This window comes from Neolamprologus brichardi, chromosome 11 (genome assembly GCF_056152115.1).
Source record: "Neolamprologus brichardi isolate AB-2024 chromosome 11, ASM5615211v1, whole genome shotgun sequence".
Lineage (NCBI taxonomy): Eukaryota > Metazoa > Chordata > Actinopteri > Cichliformes > Cichlidae > Neolamprologus > Neolamprologus brichardi.
Window position 1 is genome coordinate 15,147,470 of NC_142114.1, and position 19,496 is coordinate 15,166,965.

The window sequence follows — 19,496 nt, forward strand, 5'->3', positions numbered from 1 at the left end:
CCCCATCAAAGTATTTCCAGGTGCTGACGGATCCTCTAGGTTAGGAAGTTGTATTTGAGACCCTCCTTGTGCAGTATCGGACACAACTAGCTCGATTGGTTTCTTTTCATCTTGGGTGCAGGTTCTGACAGTTCCATCTTCCATCAAACAGGGATTTTTCCACTGGCAGTTGTATTTGATGAATAAATAAACCAACAAAGTATTTCAGGATTTATTTTAAACAGTACAAATGATTTATGAACAGGAAGCAGGTATTAGAAATGCAGAATCATGTTTCATGCAAGAGATGTTGCCACAAACAGAACTGGTCAAAAACTTGAACGAATAAATGAATGAATAAAGCTTTGAACAGTCTCGCACAGCTGTGTCCACATTAGAGCGCTGTCTAAAAATTGTCAAACTTATTTTGCCAAGATGTCCTCCATCTGCCTCATGGTAATGCACGTCAGAAGCACCTTCGTCCCCAGAAAGTCTTTCCCGTGGAGCCTCTGAGCCAGCGCAGCAAGCTTCTTTGACTTAAACTGAATCACGGCCTCACCGATGCCACTTCCCTCACTGTTGCGCAGTAACGCAATGTTGTCCTTCTTTATTTTGTACTTGCTGAAAAGGCTTTTGATTTGATCTTTCTGCACATCTGCCGGCATGTTTCTTATAAACAGGCAAGTCTTAGCTTCCAGGCCCATGTCCGCATCCAGTGACCCCTCAGAGGCATCAACTAGGCCAGATTTCCTCTTTAGATTTGGTTTCGTTCTTGGGTCTTTGGGCTTTAGATGATGCTTGAGACTTTTAAGATGCATTTTGCTCATCTTTTCTCTCATTGCCTCCTTCGTGATTGATGAGACCGTAATAGTATTGGAGCCTACGTGGCAGCCAGTGAGATTCATTGCATAGTCAAAATCTTCAGTTTGATTAAAAAGGAGAAAAGCAGTGTCTGTTCTGTTGCCTTCTTTGTCGAGCAGATGCAGTACATTTTTGTGTGGAATGGTTGCACATCCAAACAACTCTTTTATTTCAGTCTTGGTCATTGTTTTGGGCAGATTGCTTACCATAACAATGTACTCCACAGCTGGAGTTCCTGACTCACTGTCAACTTTTAGCTTTTTTGGTCCATTAGTTAGCAGCTGGTTGATGTACTTCCTCTTGGGGCGCAGTACAGAAGCAGATTTTTGCCTGTGGTTTACACTTTCTTTAAGAGGGTACTGGTGGCGTTCTTGTATCTCCTCAACATCAACGGCATCTTCACATTCCTGCAGCGCGCTATTCCATATCTTCTCACATGCTCCACGAACATCCACGCAGAAGGGGCCCAGTGATTGCTGGTTAAAGTTAAGAGCAGCACATGCATCCTGCATTGTAGCGAACTTCACAAGGCACCCATGGTTTAATCCCAACCTCACATTTACTATGGCTTCCTGTACAGTCAGCCCTCTGAAAAAATGGCAGATATCATCTTTTGTGGTTGAGGGTGGCAGACCAAAGAGCCTGACGTAGCCTGGCTGTGAGTTTAGAGTTTGCTCTGGTGTCCTCTCCTCTTTCCCTACAGCAGCAGGACTGTCTGCGATGATGACATCTCTTTGGTGGGTTGGCTGAAGACCTTGGAGAACAGTACAAATCCCAAGAAGAAAGGCTGCACTGGGATCAGGAGATTGTGCATCTGAAGTCTGTATATCTGCAGTACTGGGATGAACATTCTGTGCCTTCACAGATAGATTTGAACAAGCAGGACTAACTGGGTATGTAGAAGAAGGTGAAAGACTTGCAGTATTATCGCGAGGCCTCGTATTTGAACTCATGCGATTTACAGCTGCACGTGGTCGCAGTCTAACAGCATGGTGGGAGGCTTTCTTCTTCTCCTTTAAAATGGTCTTTAATCTATGCTCCAGCTCCTCCATCTTGCTTATGTGCAGAGTCACCTTAGAGCCTTTGAGTACATTTCCAGTCAGCCGCATGGCCAGCTGGGCCTCTCTTTCTGTGTTGAATGCAATAAAGGCCTCTTGGAGCCTTCCTCCCACAATGCACACTCCACCATCAGGAATTCGCACAGAGCCAAAGAAAGCCCGAATATCTTCAATACCCGCCTTGGCATCCAGACCTTTCAGTCGCAGGATTATGGTCATTTTGTTGCTACCAGGTCACCAAGTTATGAGATACCTTTAAAAACAAAAAAGAGGGAGAGAGAGAGAGTGAGAGAGAGAGAGAGAGAGAGAGAGGAAAACGGCTGAAATTAGCCAAAATATGGGCTGTGTGTTAGCATACAACCACGAAACGCACATTCAGTGAGAACACGTGTCCTGCTGGTGGAAAGCAAAAGAGAAGGCGCGGGAAAAATGAGGAAAAACACGTTTTCTTCTTTCCTTGAAATCCGAACAAATACTCACCACAGCTACTCACAACAGATACTCGTTAAAAGCTGGCATGGCAGGCGTTGTCACTGCTGTAAACCTGACTAAACTTTTAGTCGTGGAACCATGCTTAAAATCTCTTTTGTCCCGCCTCTCCCACTTAACCCCTTACCCCGTTGATTTTTTTATAGACTTACCGCCACCTGCTGGATGGGAGCGTAACTCCTGGGAGAACTGGTACATCACTGTACATCAAAAATAATCTGCATGACATTGCCCTCAGCTCTCTTTTTTCCAGTGTCCTCGTTGATTCAACACAATCATGTCCTGTGAGCCTAAACATATCCCCGTTTCTATGTGTGTGTTGTTTGTTTGTTTTTTTCAAATAAAATAAGAGCAAAAATGGTTTCAGCAAATTACTAAAGTGCAAATTATTAAATAAAATTAGTAATTTATCCATAAAAAGCTAGAAAAAAAACATACCTTGAGTGTTGGTTTCCTAAGCTAAGAATTGATCTGTCATGAATTTGAAAATGAGTAAGTTATTTACCTGAACTCTCTTTGTAAGGCTTGTGCATCTCCTATCTGCTCTCCTGTTTTAAAGCGTTTCACTTAAATCTTTAGATTTTTAAAATCTTACTTGATCACTAAGTGGTGCCGTCTCTCCTCCCCTGAGGTCTATGCCGATATATTAACATACGTACTTTGTGTAAGGAAGTGGAAATGCAAGATGCAGCTGCAGATTATGTTTCCTGTCAAAAGTCCCGTATGACTCACACATTAAAACCTAAACAAAAACAAGTAATAACTACTTTGCAATAGGTGTATTTTCTAAAATCTTGCTCTTCTGAAAAGCTGGTTAGATCTTCAGCTTGTGTTTATCAGTACCTTAAGCAGGGAAGGTTTTCAATGTGCCTATTTGCTGTGAAAACACCCTTATTTATTTTATTTTAAACTACCCTCTGTGGTGGCCCCTTGTGAATAAAGGAGCAGATCAAAGTAACTTTATATTATTTAGAACAATGTAGGAGGCAGGTGTAAAAATTAAAGCTGAGTTTAAATACTTTGGGTTAACCATCCAAAGCAACAGACCGTGCACAAGAGAGGTAAAGAAGGGCGTCCAGACAGGGTGAAGTGGAGCAGCAAGTGTGAAAGGGGAAGTGGCAAGGTTTAGAAGACTGCAGTCAGACCTGCTATGATTTATTGTACTTACAAAAGACAGGAGACCAGAGCTAAAGGTATTAACGTTTTCACTGGGAGGGATCGGACTGGACAGAATTCGAAACATTTACATTTAATTATACATTTAAATAAAGTTACAATCAAATTAAAATAAAGTCACATCTTATATATGAAGAAAATCCACTTTATGAATTTCTAATGGAGCTAAACTATTGGTCAGATTAATACTAATTGATTTCCCCTAAAATAAAAAAAAGTATTTTATATAGAAATCGTTTAAATTGATTTAACTGTTTTATTTCAGGTAAAAAAATTTTTACTCATTTGCGTCATTACGTCATCACGTCGCATAAAGCACTGTGGGTAAAAAAGGGAAGAACGTTGTTTACCATGGCGACGGAGACGCTACAGTTTGTCGTTAACAGACACAAAGTGCCTGTAACGTTGTTTATTTTAATGTACATCGACGTCCTGCAGTGCCAGCCGTTCACCATCCCCTTCAGGACTCCATCAGACTGCGGCGCGGAGGAGTTTTTCGATATTTCGAGTTTGTCGTGTGTGAGGTGCGGTCCAAATCAGCGGCGGAGCACAACAGGTCGGTTAACCTCACCATCATCACACCGCATCACCGGAATCGAGCAAACGACGCCACTTTGAAAATAAAAGTGTCTTACCGTTAATCAAATAAAGTTTAAATCTAACCACAAAGAAGCCAAAGTAAGCTAGGGTGCTCGGTGCAAAAATAATGAGCTCAGGAGCTAGCACGCTGCTGAGATAAAGAGGTATGCACGGAGTCTGTTTGACGTTAAGTAAAGTTAGACAGCAGGTTTGAGCTGAAATGTAAGTAATGCTGAACAAAGCTGATCACATGCAAATAATATTACTTCAAACAAGAGCACAAAGCAGCCAGGTGCGCTTGGAGAGCACAGGAGGACACAAACACTGCTTTCAGAGGAGTCCTGCTTGCTGTAAGCCTTCTGACTTGTGATAAATTGATAATCTGAGAGGAAGCTAAATAGATGGCTCTTTTATAATTTATAATTCTCAAACTAATGACGGCTTCTAACATGAGCACTCCGTTTTCCCACAGTTACCGTTTGCTGTGTATTCTCAACTACTGTGGATTACGTTGATCATAAAGAAATCTTATTGCCAATTCAACCTTATTTTGTAACATATAGGTCTTCATTTTAGTTGTACTTCTTTTTCTTTCTTTCTTTTAGCTGCTCCCCTTAGGGGTCACCAAAGCAGATCATCTACCGCCATCTCACTGTGTCCCTGCATCCTCCTCTGTCACGCCAATCCTCTGCATGCCCTCTCCCATCAATAACCTCTGTGGTCTTCTTCTTTTCCTCTTACCCTGCGGCTCCACATTTGGCATTCTTTGTCAATTGTACCCACTATCCACCCTCTGTCCAAACCATCTCAGCTTTGCCTCACTAACATTGTCTCCAACATTTTAGGTTGTAATGAAACTGTCTTAAATAAAAGATCCTGTTGCACACTTAATCCTAGATCCCAGATGGGCATGCTTCAGAAAGTGCCTGTGCTCATCTAATGCTTTCCCCAAACTTTATGGGTGTATGATATATGTATATGTGGAAAAGGTGACCATCGTTGTTTTTGTTGTTGTTGTTGTTGTTGTTGTTGTTGTTTGTTTGTTTTTCTATTGTCAAATGGGAAAAGATGTAGTGATTAATTTTCTCTAGCCATTGCAGGAAACTAGAGGAAGAACAACCTTCCTAAGAGCCCTCTTTTATACTCATTTGTCAGGCACTTCACCTGCTCTCTCTCCTCCCATTTCCCCCTTCTTTCTCTCCTCTTACCAAGCATGGCTTGCTTCTTGAGGCCCATCCTATTGTTTCTCCCGTTCTCTCTGACCTCTCACCCACATAATTTAAGGCAAATTCAAGCTCACTTTATCACGATAGTTACATTTTCTTTTTTTCTATGTTGTACACGAACATGATTTCTCATTAGCTCAATTACATATGATATCATGACACTTCAACTGCTTTACTTCTTTTCAGCTCTGTCACATGTGAATATACCTTTTGTCTTCATGACTCTGTGTTTAGCAATTGCAACTTACTCAATATAATTCTTTTATTCAAAATCATGCATGATGGACCAGAGACTCACATTTCTGTCTTTTACACGCTGCCCGCTTAGTGCTCTCACTCACATAGAGAGAGACAAGGACACACCGTAGTTGTAACAATGTGCCCAGAATCTAGGCAAAAGTCAGGCATTAAAACCATTTTATTACTCAAACCACATTTTCTCATTCATCATATTGATCAGGTTTACTCTTGATTATGTTCTAGAAAGAATTAAGTAGCATTCCCTATTAGCAAAATTACATATGGATAAACTCTGTTTTAGCACTCTGTATCACTTTAACCATAGAAAGACTGGATGTTAAGTCCTTTTATTCCACTTTTGACGGTGTTTCTCAATCTTTCACAAAATAAAAATACTGCAGATAGGGCAAAAACAGAGTTTGTTCAATTCTAACCAGCTTGAAGGCCAATATTTATTATGATCACCTTTATTCTTTATCACACCGTGAACTTTCTTAGACCAACGTTCTTGTAATGTCTTAAGTACTTCAGGAAACGTTCTCCAGGCTTTGTCAAGATGAAGCAATGAGAAATGTTGAATGTTTTATTCCCTCCTTTTCCAAATCAGATACTGAAACCATTGAACCGAAAGTGTGAATCTTTTCCCACAAAGTGCCAGCAGCAGCAGCAGCAGCAGCAGCAGCATTATAGAGTCACCACATAAATCAAATGTAAGAAGGAAAAAGCATAACGGGTAGTGCTTTCACTTTATTACACGATTGCCCAACACTTTAGTTTAACAATAACAAAAGTAACTTAACCATGTAACTCCGGGAGCTGTACAATGTTATCATATACTAACATTTAAAAACTGAAGAAATATTTTCTACCTGTGTCAAGTTTGTAACCAGCTGCGAATCAGTGATTTCCGCCCGCCATTTGCTCTTCCTGTCATATGAAGTGAAGCTACCGAGTGCTACAGCACTTGGTTGAGTAATTTGTTTACTTTGCGTCACACATCTCCAGCTGCCCTTATCTCCTCCTCCTGTGCTGTCACACCCTCTATGTACTCATGCAGTGGTTTTTTTTGGGTTTTTTTTGCTTCCAGCTTTAGTGGGGACAGTTTTCTTGCCCGTTTTTGCAAAACATGGAGGTTTTTCTTAACTAAAAATCGTCATCGGTAGCTCACACGTGGCTCTCGCTTTCAGGCATGTCTGGGTTCGTCTCCCGTTATAGGCACCACAGAAAATAAATTAATGACATTGCTGTACCTGATGGTACTTCTCTGTGTTCCGAATTCCTTCAATTTTCACAAGATCTCTGACACCACTGACTGAAATACCATTTGGTGGGGTGGTTTTGTGATTGAATGATTCATATGTGAATCATCTTAAAATTGTTAGGTATAAGGGTTACACTGAGAAAAACTGAAGAACTATTGTTCAAGGCAGCTTTTAAAAAAACATTACAAGAAGATCTGGTTCCTTGGAAGCAAAATATAAAGAAATGGGGGTGCCTCAAGACTTTTGCACAGTACTTAAATTAACAGAGAACTAGACAGCAGATTATCTAGACTATGAAAACTGTCTGCTTTTAAAGGAATCCAGCATCAAGGACTTAGTTCTAACTTCTGATTCATACAGTGAGTGACGGGGTGGTTAGGGTTAATCTTTTCACACTCGAGTGTGTTTGCCCCTCCTTAACATCAGTGCAGTTACGCCATCCCTTTCAAAGCCAACAAACAGTGCAACAAATTGAAATAAGAATTTGCACATTTCTCCTCAATAATAATTTCTGATGTAGATTATCAGTTTGACACTCAGTAGTAAGTACTTGTAGTTAGGCTTAGGGTTATGACAAAATATGACAATCTGCTGCTCTGAATTGCTTTCATTTACTTAGCCAGGGGTAGTTTTTATGCTCCAAATGTCTGCTGGCACTTGTTTGCTGCTGATTGAAGAGCTACGCATGGATCAGTGTGGGTTTAGAAGGATACAGGATCAGTCTACTTAGGAGTGCTGGCAGTGAAAGTTGGATTCTCATTTCGTTGTAGTTTGACCTACAGATAGCATTAAACTTAGAGGGGAAGATAAATGTCATCCCCTTTTTTCATAAAAAAAAAAGAAAACTCAGTAGAGGATGTGTAGATCAAAGCTTGTGAAATCACATCCTGTATCCTGTGTATTTGCTCTTTATTCTGTTTGCAGAAACTGCAGAAGCAATTCCTTTAGAAAGAACAAAAAAAGCAACTAAACCTGCCAATCAAGAAGGATGTGTGCCTGTCATTGTTTTGTGACACATTGTGACAGGGCCACTTCCTCGCTTGGTCTTTACTTGTAAAAAAAAAAACACGTATAAAATTCAGATCATTTTGCATGAACATAGTTCACCTTGAAGAGGAGACACGAGTATGTCCTCCCTCCACCATTTAGTTGGTTTGCTGGTTATTCTTTTGTTGCACCCTCTCTTTACATCTAGTATTTTTATTACTACTAGCAAAGAATGAGAGCCTGAGGTTTTAGAATCAGAAAACTTTACTGTCCATTTCAAAGCAGTAGAAGTTTGCCTTAAATGTGGCTCTCAGTGTATACGAGTAAAACGGCAAAAAAACAAAACAAAATACAGCATAAACACCACATAAAAACACTGTTAAAACATTGTTTAAAACATTTTGGAGGGGTTGTCATTGCATTAATATCTCTGAGCTGAAAGCTACGCGACATATCCAGTGTTCCCTCAAAGTTTAAATTGGGTTTCTTACTGTTTTCAGGACTGAGCTGTGTCTGCCAGAGTGGATACAAAACTGTTACCACTGATAAAGCGTCCATTTCTTGTGAGAAATGTCTCCCAAACAAACCGGTACATATAGTCTTTCACTTTTTTTCCTTTTTTTTTTTTTTAAACTTCATGTAAGATAGTTTGTATCTTAGGTTATGTGAGCTCTTACAGTGTTCTCTGTTTTTATTTACAGGGCGTCACAAAAGATGGGTTTGGTTGTATTCGCTGTCCAGGCGGCCTCAGTAATGATGGAAAGTGCCAGTGCCCCCCTGGTGATGTCCTGGGTGAGTCACTGGTAATAGGAATGCAGTACACAGTGGTACAGTGGTTGGTACTGTCATAGAAGAAGGTACTGGGTTTGAATCTGCCGTCCAGCTGGGGACCTTTCTGTGTGGAGTTTGTGTGTTCTTTGCTTATGCAAGCTCTCTCTAGCTTCATCGCACAGCCCGAAGACATGAAATGTGAATGTGCATGGTTGTCTGTGACCCTGTGTTGGCAACCTGTGCAGAGGGAATCTCCCTCTCAAACTAATAAGCAGTTGATAAATTGAATCAAAACCGTAATAATTGTGCAGTTGCTGCATGAAAGGTTGTTTTTGTTTTTCAGTGGAAAGAGATCTCAATGGAACCCTCTTGGAAGAGGCCAGGTGTGAAACATGCGATGAAGACAGTCCTGCTTTGTCGGTACCAAACAGGAATGGAGACAGGTATTTTGTCTGAATAAAATCTGCATATTTGAAGAGATTAATTAAGTACAGTCTCGTTTCGTTCAGAGACTGTACTTTGAACGAAACAGATGATTTCACTGTTCCACTGTGGCACAGAAAGGCAGCATTAGAGATTTTAAAATGTCCAATATTGATCCCAAAAAGATGATTCTGTTTATCTGGACGTAGCGTTCTTTTTGTATGCACAGACATTTTTTTTACTCCTGCTAGTTCTGTCTGAGTTGTAGTAAAGTCTGCCTTGACTGCAGATCTTGTTTGTATGGTATGTGAGAAATGGAGTGATACCTAAAATTGCCTTTTAGGTGTGAGAGATGTCTGGCTGCCTACGTTAATACCTCTTGTGCATGTAAATCTCCTAACGTCCCGGTGAGTCCAGACAATCTTGACCCTTTTGACATCTTAAATATCCCACATCATTAAATTAAGAGGCTCTAGGATTTCATCTGTGATTGTTTTGTAATTTATTTTTTTCTCTCTCCCCAGGGAGGAGGTTTATGTTTCCCTCCTAGTATCATCTCCACCAATGTCAATCCCACTGTCACTTATTCTCAGTTGGTGAGTCTCCTTCTCTCTGATTTCTTGGTAAATTTTTTTTGATGTTTTTTTTTTCTTTCTTTCTTTGTCTTTTTTAAAAAAACAACAACTCTGATCTGTTTTTCCCCTTGCAGAAGTTCAGTGTCCAGTCAGCCTGGTTCCTGGAAAACCTCTTCTCCTCTTCCTCAGCTTGCCTTGTAAATCCAAGACCTTATGTATTTTATAAGTAATTCTTTATCTAAAATCATGGGAAGCAAGTTTAAGTCACATTCCAATATTGTCATAAACAATGTCCCTACTATGTCACTTGTCACAAGTCATTAGATTTTTTTAAAGCCAACCCCTGAGGTGGCTTTTAAAATATGTGTAATGTGCTTTGTTACGAGTGCTGTGTGCCAGTATTATTCTGATGTATTTAGCAGTGCTGTGTAAACAAGTCGTGTTCCTACAGGGCTTCTCCAACCTGACAGCGTGTCAGGCTCTTGGAAACATGTGTGTGATGAACATGCACTCTTTCAGCAGTGCATCTACAGATGCCTGTGCACTCTTCAACAACATCTTCAGAACCATGGCTGCTTTGAGCTCAACCCAAGGCATTTCTTACTGGTAATCATGTATAAATTATGCGACCTTTCTGTAAACGTGAATGAATCCTGTTGTAGTTTACCCTGAGTGAATGCTCACAACTCTTCAGGAGAGCTAATCTGCCGTGGCTTTATTACGGGGATGAACCAGGACTTGCCAGTCGTGTGCTTCAGACTGATCCTGTTCCAATTGGATTTAGCTTCAGAGGTAAAAACAAGGTAAGTACCTGACTTTAAGCCTCTTTACATTAAAACAGAAAAGTAATAAAAATAACTGTGAGAGAAAATGATAGCAGTACATAAACATTTCTTGGCACCTTAGAGATGTAAAATTAAAAAGCTAAATGTTCTTTTAAATGACATTTTTGTTGTGTGTGATTTTTGTCAGAACACAGACTTTAGACTGCTTGCTGCTGTCTACAATGTCAGAGGAGAGTTTCTCAGATGGGAACAAGTAGGAGGACAAAATCTGCAGGTAAAACCCTTTGAATACTACTCTACAGCACAGCCCCTTAGAAAATTAGACTTATTTGCAGAGGCTGCTTAAGAGCCAAATGAGTACAGTGAACTCACTGTACTCAAATGGCCTCCACAATCACCAGATATCAATCCAGTAGAGCGCTTTTGGGATGTGGTGGAACCAGAGATTCACATCGTGTATTATCAGCCAATAAATTTGCAGCAACTGTGCGATGCTGTCATGTCAATATGGACCAAAATCTCTGCGGGATGATTCCAGCACCTTGTCAAATCTGTGCCATGAAGAATTAAGGCTGTTTAAAGTGTCCAGTGAATGTAAATTGTAATTGTAAATTGGGACATTTTGTGAGTTTATTACTAATAAGAAAACAAAACCGTGAATATTCCCCTTTTTCCCTTTTAATGTTAGTTTTTGTTTATCTGTAAAGATGTCTAATTGTATTGCAGATTATTGTCTTGCGATGTATCGAGTGTAACAGAATCACTGTGTCATGATGTTATCCTTTATATGAAGTATTCCGATAGTTTTGTTAACTTATTCTGTGATTCTTGCCTAACTAAAAGAGTTGGAGTTTTTCCGTGTTAAGCATGTTGTCTTCTTCCTCTCCTCGCTCTTTTAGCTTTGTCCACAGCCAAAAACCAAACGGGCAGCAGCCTTCAGCTTTGGGACAGCTTACAAAGAAAGTGTGAGTTTCTTTTATTTCACTTGACTCAGAGAAAGAATACAAACTCTCTAAAATGCTGAGTGGTAATATAAGCTGTCTGTGTGTGCGCAGTGTGTTCTCTCAGTAGCACAGCTGTTTGCCACCCACCCCGAACCATTGTTCTATGACGTCTTCCTGGACCTCGGTGGAGGAGAAAACACAAAACTTCTACCCCTGCCCACACTGATCCAGAACCAGCAATACAATGGACGATTCATCAACCAAGGTTGGATTTATATAGACTGTTGTGAAAAAGCATTTGCCCCCCACAAACACTTACATGTTTCCAATAATCATACAAAAAATAACCAAATAAAGGAAGACAGAGTAAGTACAAAATGTACAAAGTACAAAGTTTTTAAATGATGGTTTATTAAAGGGGAAAAAAGCTATCCAACCTTACCTGGCACTGTGTCAGAATTATTTTGTGTTTACTCAGGTTCTCTTCTTCTGATTAAAATTTGTTTGATGACCTGAAAAGTGTGACAAATATGCAACCAAAAAATAAGAAGGAGGGGGGTAAATACTTTTTCACAGCTACAGTGGGGCAAAAAAGTATTTAGTCAGCCACCGATTGTGCAAGTTCCCCCACTTAAAATGATGACAGAGGTCAGTAATTTGCACCAGAGGTACACTTCAACTGTGAGAGACAGAATGTGAAAAAAAAATCCATGAATTCACATGGTAGGATTTGTAAAGAATTTATTCGTAAATCAGGGTGGAAAATAAGTATTTGGTCACCTCAAACAAGGAAAATCCCTGGCTCTCACAGACCTGTAACGTCTTCTGTAAGAAGCTTTTCTGTCCCCCACTCGTTACCTGTATGAATGGCACCTGTTTGACCTCATCATCTGTATAAAAGACACCTGTCCACAGCCTCAACCAGTCAGACTCCAAACTCCGCCATGGCCAAGACCAAAGAGCTTTCGAAGGACACCAGGAAAAGAATTGTAGACCTGCACCAGACTGGGAAGAGTGAATCTACAATAGGCAAGCAGCTTGGTGTGAAAAAATCAACTGTGGGAGCAATCATCAGAAAATGGAAGACATACAAGACCACTGATAATCTCCCTCGATCTGGGGCTCCACGCAAGATCTCATCCCGTGGGGTCAAAATGATCATGAGAACGGTGAGCAAAGATCCCAGAACCACACGGGGGGACCTGGTGAATGACCTGCAGAGAGCTGGGACCAAAGTAACAAAGGTCACCATCAGTAACACACTACAACGGCAGGGAATCAAATCCCGCAGTGCCAGACGTGTTCCGCTGCTGAAGCCAGTGCATGTCCAGGCCCGTCTGAAGTTTGCCAGAGAGCACATGGATGATACAGCAGAGGATTGGGAGAATGTCATGTGGTCAGATGAAACCAAAGTAGAACTTTTTGGTATAAACTCAACTCGTCGTGTTTGGAGGAAGAAGAATACTGAGTTGCATCCCAAGAACACCATACCTACTGTGAAGCATGGGGGTGGAAACATCATGCTATGGGGCTGTTTTTCTGCCAAGGGGACAGGACGACTGATCCGTGTTAAGGACAGAATGAATGGGGCCAAGTATCGTGAGATTTTGAGCCAAAACCTCCTTCCATCAGTGAGAACTTTGAAGATGAAACGAGGCTGGGTCTTCCAACATGACAATGATCCAAAACACACCGCCCGGGCAACAAAGGAGTGGCTCCGTAAGAAGCATTTGAAAGTCCTGGAGTGGCCTAGCCAGTCTCCAGACCTCAACCCCATAGAAAATCTGTGGCGGGAGTTGAAAGTCCGTGTTGCTCGGCGACAGCCCCAAAACATCACTGCTCTTGAGAAGATCTGCATGGAGGAATGGGCCAAAATACCAGCTACTGTGTGTGCAAACCTGGTAAAGACCTATAGTAAACGTTTGACCTCTGTTATTGCCAACAAAGGTTATGTTACAAAGTATTGAGTTGTATTTTTGTTATTGACCAAATACTTATTTTCCACCCTGATTTACGAATAAATTCTTTACAAATCCTACCATGTGAATTCATGGATTTTTTTTTCACATTCTGTCTCTCACAGTTGAAGTGTACCTCTGGTGCAAATTACTGACCTCTGTCATCATTTTCAGTGGGGGAACTTGCACAATCGGTGGCTGACTAAATACTTTTTTGCCCCACTGTATAAGTGTGTTTTTGCTTGCATTTCTTTGACAAATGATTTTGTTTTTATACAGAGAGCATGAACAACTGGTACTTGTCTCGACGAATGTTTCTCGTCGACACCCTGAGCGGAAGAGAAAAGAGCACAAGTTCTCAGCCTAAAGTCATCCGTGTAGCCAGCAGTGTTAAAATAAGGTAGGCTCCCGCTGTGGAAATAAGGAAACTCATGTTTTCTATGAGTTCTTACTGATGGTTTCTCGTTTGGCTCTCGGCAAAGGCGGTCGCACTTTTTCCCTCCTCCTCCTTCCCCTTATCTTCCCTGCTTAGCCTCTTGTGTCCTTGTCCTGTCTTGTGTGTATTACTTTCCCTGGAACAATCTCTCACTGTCGTTCTCTAAAACCTAAAAGAGAATTATGGATTTGATCAACTGGTCTCTGAGTGCTATTGACACCCTTTTCTCAACGAGAAGTCTGGGCTCGGGAGAGCCCGAGTGCCCTGGAGGGACTTTCCCTGCCGGATACACGATGGACGGGTGGCAGAAATGGAGGATCGTGTGCCTGGCGGGACTGTCGATCGAGGACGCTGAAGATATCTACCTATTCGGAACCATGATAACAGGGTTCTTGCTGATCGGAGCTGGCTTGGCCCTGGCTTATCGGAGAATTAAGAGAGCGGAACCGGCTGTTCAAACCCCCCCAAGGCTGCCCGCTGGGATTGAAACGATGGGACGAGGCGCGACTTCTCACAACGAAAGCAGCATGGTTAAGACCTTGGAGACGCTTACAGCTGCCGTGAAGACTCAAAATAACACCATTGAGCGTATATTGGGATACATCAAGGAGAGGCCTGCTCAAAATGACATCTTTGAGCGAAAGTTGGATCACATCGCAGAACGGCTCACTGCAGTTGTGGGGTCTCAGAATCAAAAGAATGACAACACCACGGAACGGAAGTTTGATACCATCATGGGGAGGCTCGCGGTTCTCCAACGGGAGATTGAGAGACCAGTGTCGGAGTGTCCAAGGCTGGAGCCGAACAAAAACTCCCAGATAATGACTGTGTGTTGACTATTCTTCCCATTCCATGCAAGGCCACCTGGGTTGGCTGGCAGACTGTTTACTTAGCCTGATAGGGCGGAGGACACTGTCTCAGCTGAACTCTGGACACGCACACACATACACTTACACTGATAAGCACACACTCATCCCCCTCCCTTTCCAAATGCCTTCGATGCTTGTTTCCTGCGGGGGAACACGGCGGGTCTCTGTGCCGCGCTGAAATGGTAGCGCTGTGCAGGGCGGCTGCTGTGTTCGCTTCGGATTACTCCTCACCCCCCACCCAATCCTGTGGCTTGTAATGTCTTTCACAAGTTGTGCTGTGGACATTTATGTGCTTTTTGTGCAGAGGAGTTTTTTTGTTTCCTGTTCTCATGCTGTCCTACCATGGAAGCACAGCATGAGTAGAGGTCTCTTTTTTTCCTCTTGTACTTTCCCATTGTTGTGTATATTTCAGTGTTTTTTCTGTAACGCTACCGATCTCCGACTTGTGTCCCCATGTAATGTCTGTGTTGTGTGTGTAAGGTCGGGAGGGGGGTCCCATTTCACTGCAGGGCAACCTGCATGTGGCGAATAAAGCATTGATTGATTGATTGATTGATTGATTGGTTTTGCTGGTATTGATGAGACGTGTTTGGTAGGTTTCAGTTGGTTCGACGAACCCAGGAAGGGAAGGTGTTCCCCCCTCTAATGACTGTGACCTACACAGATGTTCTCATCACGGATCTCAACACTCAAACTGTGGCTGTGAGTGGGTCGCACACTCGCACATTGTTGAGGACCTCCGACATCATTATGCTTCAGTTTAAAGCTTAATTTTGACGATTACACCTAATTCCTTGATCTCAGTTGTTAAGTTTGACTAAATTTGTTGATTTGTTTATCTCGAAGCAAGTTTTTGAGTGTTTGCACTGAATTAATTTGTGTTCTTCTAGACAACCTTTGCTGTAGAGTATGAGATGGATCAGAGTGAGGCTCGCTTAAAGACAGATGTGAGTAAAAGTTTGAAAGAAATGTTGATGAAACACAGGGGAGGAGTTCTTGTATGTAGCTGCTGTTACAGCACAAAGCGATGCAGGATCAACTCTGATTTTTTTTGTTCTTGCTTAGATTGCTCTGGGTGTGTTGGGTGGGGTGGCCGTGCTCTACTCCCTGATGAAGACCATCAGCTGGAAGAGGAGGATTGCATCTTCCTTCATTGATCTGGAGGTACTGTGCCTTTATCCTTTAATGTACTTCAGAACTATCTGTCGCTGTAACCACATGAAGTAATGTTGGTTTCTCCTGTCTTTCTTCAGACGATGGTGAAGTTTCTGTTGTTTTATGCTGGTGACCTGGCCAATGTTTTCTTTGCTGTCACTGTGGGAACTGGACTCTACTGGCTTATCTTTTACAAAGTATGTCTCATTCCCTTAAACAGCAGGTCTTTCTTTTATAGGATTATTTATATTCTTGTGAGCTCTTTAATATGAATGTCAATGTCTCCTTTCTCTAGTTTTTTTCCCACTTCAGTCTTTTTGCATGGCTTTTAACAGCTTTTGTTTTCTTCTCTCCACTCTTTAGACATTAAAGGCGAGTCTTTTTCCCCCTCTACCTTTCCTTATCAGCACTGTTAATATTTAGATGTAGTGATTGCTGGCTGCTTTCTGGTACTTATTTGTGTCTGTGTCTGCTTAGGCCCAACAGTTTGTGTCGGTCCTGTTACCACTGCCGGCTCAGGAGGAGCAGTTTGTGACATACATCGGCTGCGCCTTTGCTCTAAAGGTTAGACACCAGCTGAGCAGATATAACAATGAGCAGTATCCTTGCTGAAAGGTAGATGGTAGGCTTCAACCTGGAATACTGAAAATGTGTTATTTGGTGTGATTGTATCCAAGGCTGTCCAGTTTCTCCATAAGCTGGCCCTGCAGGTTACGGTTGATATATTTCTCATCGACTGGGAGAGGCCACGAACTAAAACTAATAGATCTGTGCCAGGTATCAACATGCTTACTTTTAGCTTCATAAGTGGTAAATGACTAGTTGCTTAAAATAATTATCCACATTGACTACTGTTTCAGTGAGTGGCGAATCAAAACATGACACCTCACCAGTCAGCATCTGGAGGACTTACTTTGTGGCCAATGAATGGAATGAGATTCAGACAATCCGCAAGATCAGTCCGACTTTTCAGATCATGACTGTGCTTTTCTTCCTTGAGGTACATCTCCCACAATTATGGACCCTTCGTTCATTTTGCAGCTTTTGCTACATCTCAAATTCATGTTGCTGACATGCCATCCTGTCTTATCTAGGTGCTGGGCTTCTCAAACCTGGCCTTGAGGGACCCCTGGTCAAATTTACAGCGATCTCCCGAAGAATACACCCCCTCATACAGCCTGACACTGCGCTATGGTGTGGCAGCCACGCTGTGGCTCTGCATTGGGCTTCTGCAGGTGCACAGCCTCCATTTGCTCACTTAACTTTTCTTTCCTTCACATCCATTCTCACCTCATTCTTTCCTAAGGTATCAGTGAAATGTACCCCTTTGAACCCCTTAAAAGATGTCCTTTAAACCTTACAGGTGATTTTCTTCACTGTGTTTTATGCACACTTTGTGGAGGACAAAATCCGTCAGTTTGTAGATCTCTGCTCAGTCAGTAATGTAAGTAGTGTGCATTGCATGAAGCCATTTTTTCTGTCTTTATGGCCTGGATAAACATTTTTTTGTGTTTGTTTCCGTGCAGATTTCTGTGTTTATCTTATCATATCGCTGCTTTGGATACTACATTCATGGCCGTTCGGTTCATGGACATGCAGATACAAACATGGAGGAAATGAACAACAATTTGAGAAGAGAAGCCGTATGTACCCCGACAGGCTTTTAGTCTACCTCTCACTAGTGTTTTCAGCTGACTTACACGAGTTTTTTAATTTATTTTTTTAAGGAGTCACTGTGTGCTCAGAGGGGTTTACTCCCCAACACAGAAGTCCAGACCTTTCAGGTGTCTCTTACCAGCCGTTTGGGGATGCAGTATAAAAGAATACAGGAATCAATCAGCAGGGTAAGTCCTGACCACAGTCATGTCTGCACCTCAGCTATGAATGTTCTGTTTAATGGTACTGTTAGTCTGCAGACTGATCAGTACAGCTGCCCATCCCTCTAATAAGAGAGTAAAAGTGTTTAAAGCAGTTGTCTGAACGGAACTTGTTAAACATATGTACTCTACCAGTAATGACAGACAGCCATGGAAAAGCTGCTCTGATGTTTACATTTATTTGGCTTCTTTTCTTTGCATCACAAATATCACTGCACAGTCTTGTAGTAGAAATTGGTATTACACAAATCATATAAAAATGTGGTTCCCGGGGTTTAAAAGTGAAGCCAACACAGAAGTACTTTAAGCTTGCATTCTTTTGTAGGGCCACCAGGGGGTGACAGATGTGGTTGTAAAAAGTATGTAAAATAGACCCTCTGTCCAAATCTCCCTAAACACTTTCCTGTTCACTGTTAAGGTCTCAGTCACTGACTTCAGGTCATATTGACTAAAACATTCAGTCTGCTTTGTATCTTTGAGTCATTCTAAGTTTCAGGAAGGGTGTTTTAGCATTGACAGTGAGCTGGAAATGACAAGTCGTTAACCAATGAGCATCAGATTTAATAGTCAGACCCATCCCCACTCGCCACATCTGGTTTCAAAACACCAAGATGGCAACAGGACTCCCCAAACAAGTGGGCAACATCACAGTAGCTACACCCATGTTTTATACTGTCTGTGGTGTTGCACTAAACTATCACACGGACTAATTTTAGCTTCAGGTGAGCGCTTTGCAGTACAACTCATAAACATTTTGGATATAAAGTCAAAGCAGTGGTTTTCTTGTTTCTTTTTTTCTCAGAGCTTTTATCAGTTTGGTAACTTTTATTCATAAGTGCCTTTTAAAGGAGTTGATTGTGTCTTGTCCTCCAGAGGAACCAGCCATCACGACTAACAGACGCATCCACGCTCAGCTCGCTCGAGCCACACTTCAAAGCTTACCAGGCCATGAACCACTTCCTGGGATGTGTTATTGACCATGTTAGTACAAACACTCAAGAATAAACTCACTCAGCAAACTAAAAGCAGCAGAGTTTTATCTGACCTAATTCTAGTAGAACAGTTTGCTTATTTCTGTCTTATGTCGTATCATTTGAAAAGGCCCACTCTGACATGGACTACATAGTGAAGGACAAGCTGATGTTTGAGAGTGTCATAGGGATGGAGTTTCTTGAACCCACTGAGAAGAGCATCTTTTACAATGGTGATGGTCTGGGCCAGAGTACATTTCAGTTTGTTTGTCTCCACCTACGTGTGTGTACATGATGTCTGTTTGCACTTCTCGTGGCAGATGAGGCGCACACTTTTAGTAACGTGCTGTATTATGGAAACGAGGCCACACTGCTGATCTTTGACACCTTGTTCTTCTGTGTCGTCGACCTTGGATCTCAGAGCTTTGTGCTTGCAGCTGTGCTTACATACGTGCAGCAAGTGGTCAGTATTTGTTGTCCGTACTGCATGTTCTCAGCACCGCCTAAAAAGTACTCGCAGTAATCAACCTTCTCGTTCTTTACAGATATTTTGCTTTTTGCGTAACAGTTTGGGAAGGAAGAACCTCGCCAACAAGACTCTGGTGGATGAGAGGTTCCTAATTTAAAATTCGTTGCTAGATAGTTGATATCATCTTTGTTAATTAGCTGCATTTCTTTCACAGATAATTACTATTTACAGATTCTGTCCTGTTTGCACTTCTTTTAATAAGTGGTTCTGTAATAAGTGGTTTTTACTGCTGATTTTGATGTAAATATTCAAATTTTTTGACATATTTTTGATGTTTTTGTATTGATTAAATGTTTTTTATGACATGAAGATCATCTTGTTCTGACATTTTTTATTAAATTTTATT

At 41.6% G+C, this 19,496-nt stretch overlaps 3 protein-coding genes across 6 annotated transcripts; 2 read left to right on the forward strand and 1 right to left on the reverse strand.

Annotated features, from left to right (window-relative positions):
• Positions 1-209: 209 nt before the first annotated feature.
• Positions 210-6,532, reverse strand: rbm12ba (RNA binding motif protein 12Ba). Of its 4 annotated transcripts, none has more exons than XM_035912302.2 (2): positions 6,478-6,532; positions 210-2,151 (listed from the first exon to the last, which is right to left on the reverse strand). In XM_035912302.2, the coding sequence occupies exon 2, from the start codon at positions 2,115-2,117 to the stop codon at positions 402-404; it is 1,716 nt and encodes a 571-aa protein (XP_035768195.2). In that variant the 5' UTR covers positions 2,118-2,151; positions 6,478-6,532; the 3' UTR covers positions 210-401. The 4 variants fall into 4 exon arrangements, with proteins under 4 accessions (XP_035768195.2, XP_035768196.2, XP_006801380.2 ...); XM_035912303.2 differs by lacking the exon at positions 6,478-6,532 and adding an exon at positions 2,983-3,050; XM_006801317.3 differs by lacking the exon at positions 6,478-6,532 and adding an exon at positions 2,540-2,764.
• tmem67 (transmembrane protein 67) lies at positions 3,896-19,459 on the forward strand. The gene is made up of 28 exons (XM_087848177.1): positions 3,896-4,119; positions 8,358-8,446; positions 8,559-8,649; positions 8,972-9,071; positions 9,395-9,458; positions 9,576-9,647; positions 9,761-9,823; positions 10,078-10,232; positions 10,321-10,429; positions 10,599-10,685; positions 11,311-11,376; positions 11,467-11,620; positions 13,593-13,713; positions 15,215-15,320; positions 15,509-15,565; positions 15,684-15,782; positions 15,872-15,970; positions 16,251-16,337; positions 16,451-16,550; positions 16,634-16,773; positions 16,868-17,008; positions 17,137-17,217; positions 17,300-17,416; positions 17,501-17,617; positions 18,524-18,631; positions 18,752-18,854; positions 18,942-19,084; positions 19,167-19,459. Exons 1-28 carry the CDS (start codon positions 3,915-3,917, stop codon positions 19,245-19,247), a joined length of 2,955 nt encoding a protein of 984 aa, XP_087704303.1. The 5' UTR covers positions 3,896-3,914; the 3' UTR covers positions 19,248-19,459.
• On the forward strand, positions 13,736-15,104 carry LOC148100523 (uncharacterized). The gene has a single exon (XM_087848180.1). The coding sequence runs from the start codon at positions 13,932-13,934 to the stop codon at positions 14,583-14,585; it is 654 nt and encodes a 217-aa protein (XP_087704306.1). The 5' UTR covers positions 13,736-13,931; the 3' UTR covers positions 14,586-15,104.
• Positions 19,460-19,496: the final 37 nt, after the last annotated feature.

Bases quoted from the DNA above. Each gene is read 5' to 3' on its own strand.
- rbm12ba (XM_035912302.2), bottom strand. From the start codon at position 2,117: ATGACCATAATCCTGCGACTGAAAGGTCTGGATGCCAAGGCGGGTATT.
- tmem67 (XM_087848177.1), top strand. From the start codon at position 3,915: ATGGCGACGGAGACGCTACAGTTTGTCGTTAACAGACACAAAGTGCCT. The intron at 15,321-15,508 runs GTGAGTGGGTCG...GTGTTCTTCTAG, and splicing joins TCAACACTCAAACTGTGGCT to ACAACCTTTGCTGTAGAGTA. The intron at 15,783-15,871 runs GTACTGTGCCTT...GTCTTTCTTCAG, and splicing joins CTTCCTTCATTGATCTGGAG to ACGATGGTGAAGTTTCTGTT.
- LOC148100523 (XM_087848180.1), top strand. From the start codon at position 13,932: ATGGATTTGATCAACTGGTCTCTGAGTGCTATTGACACCCTTTTCTCA.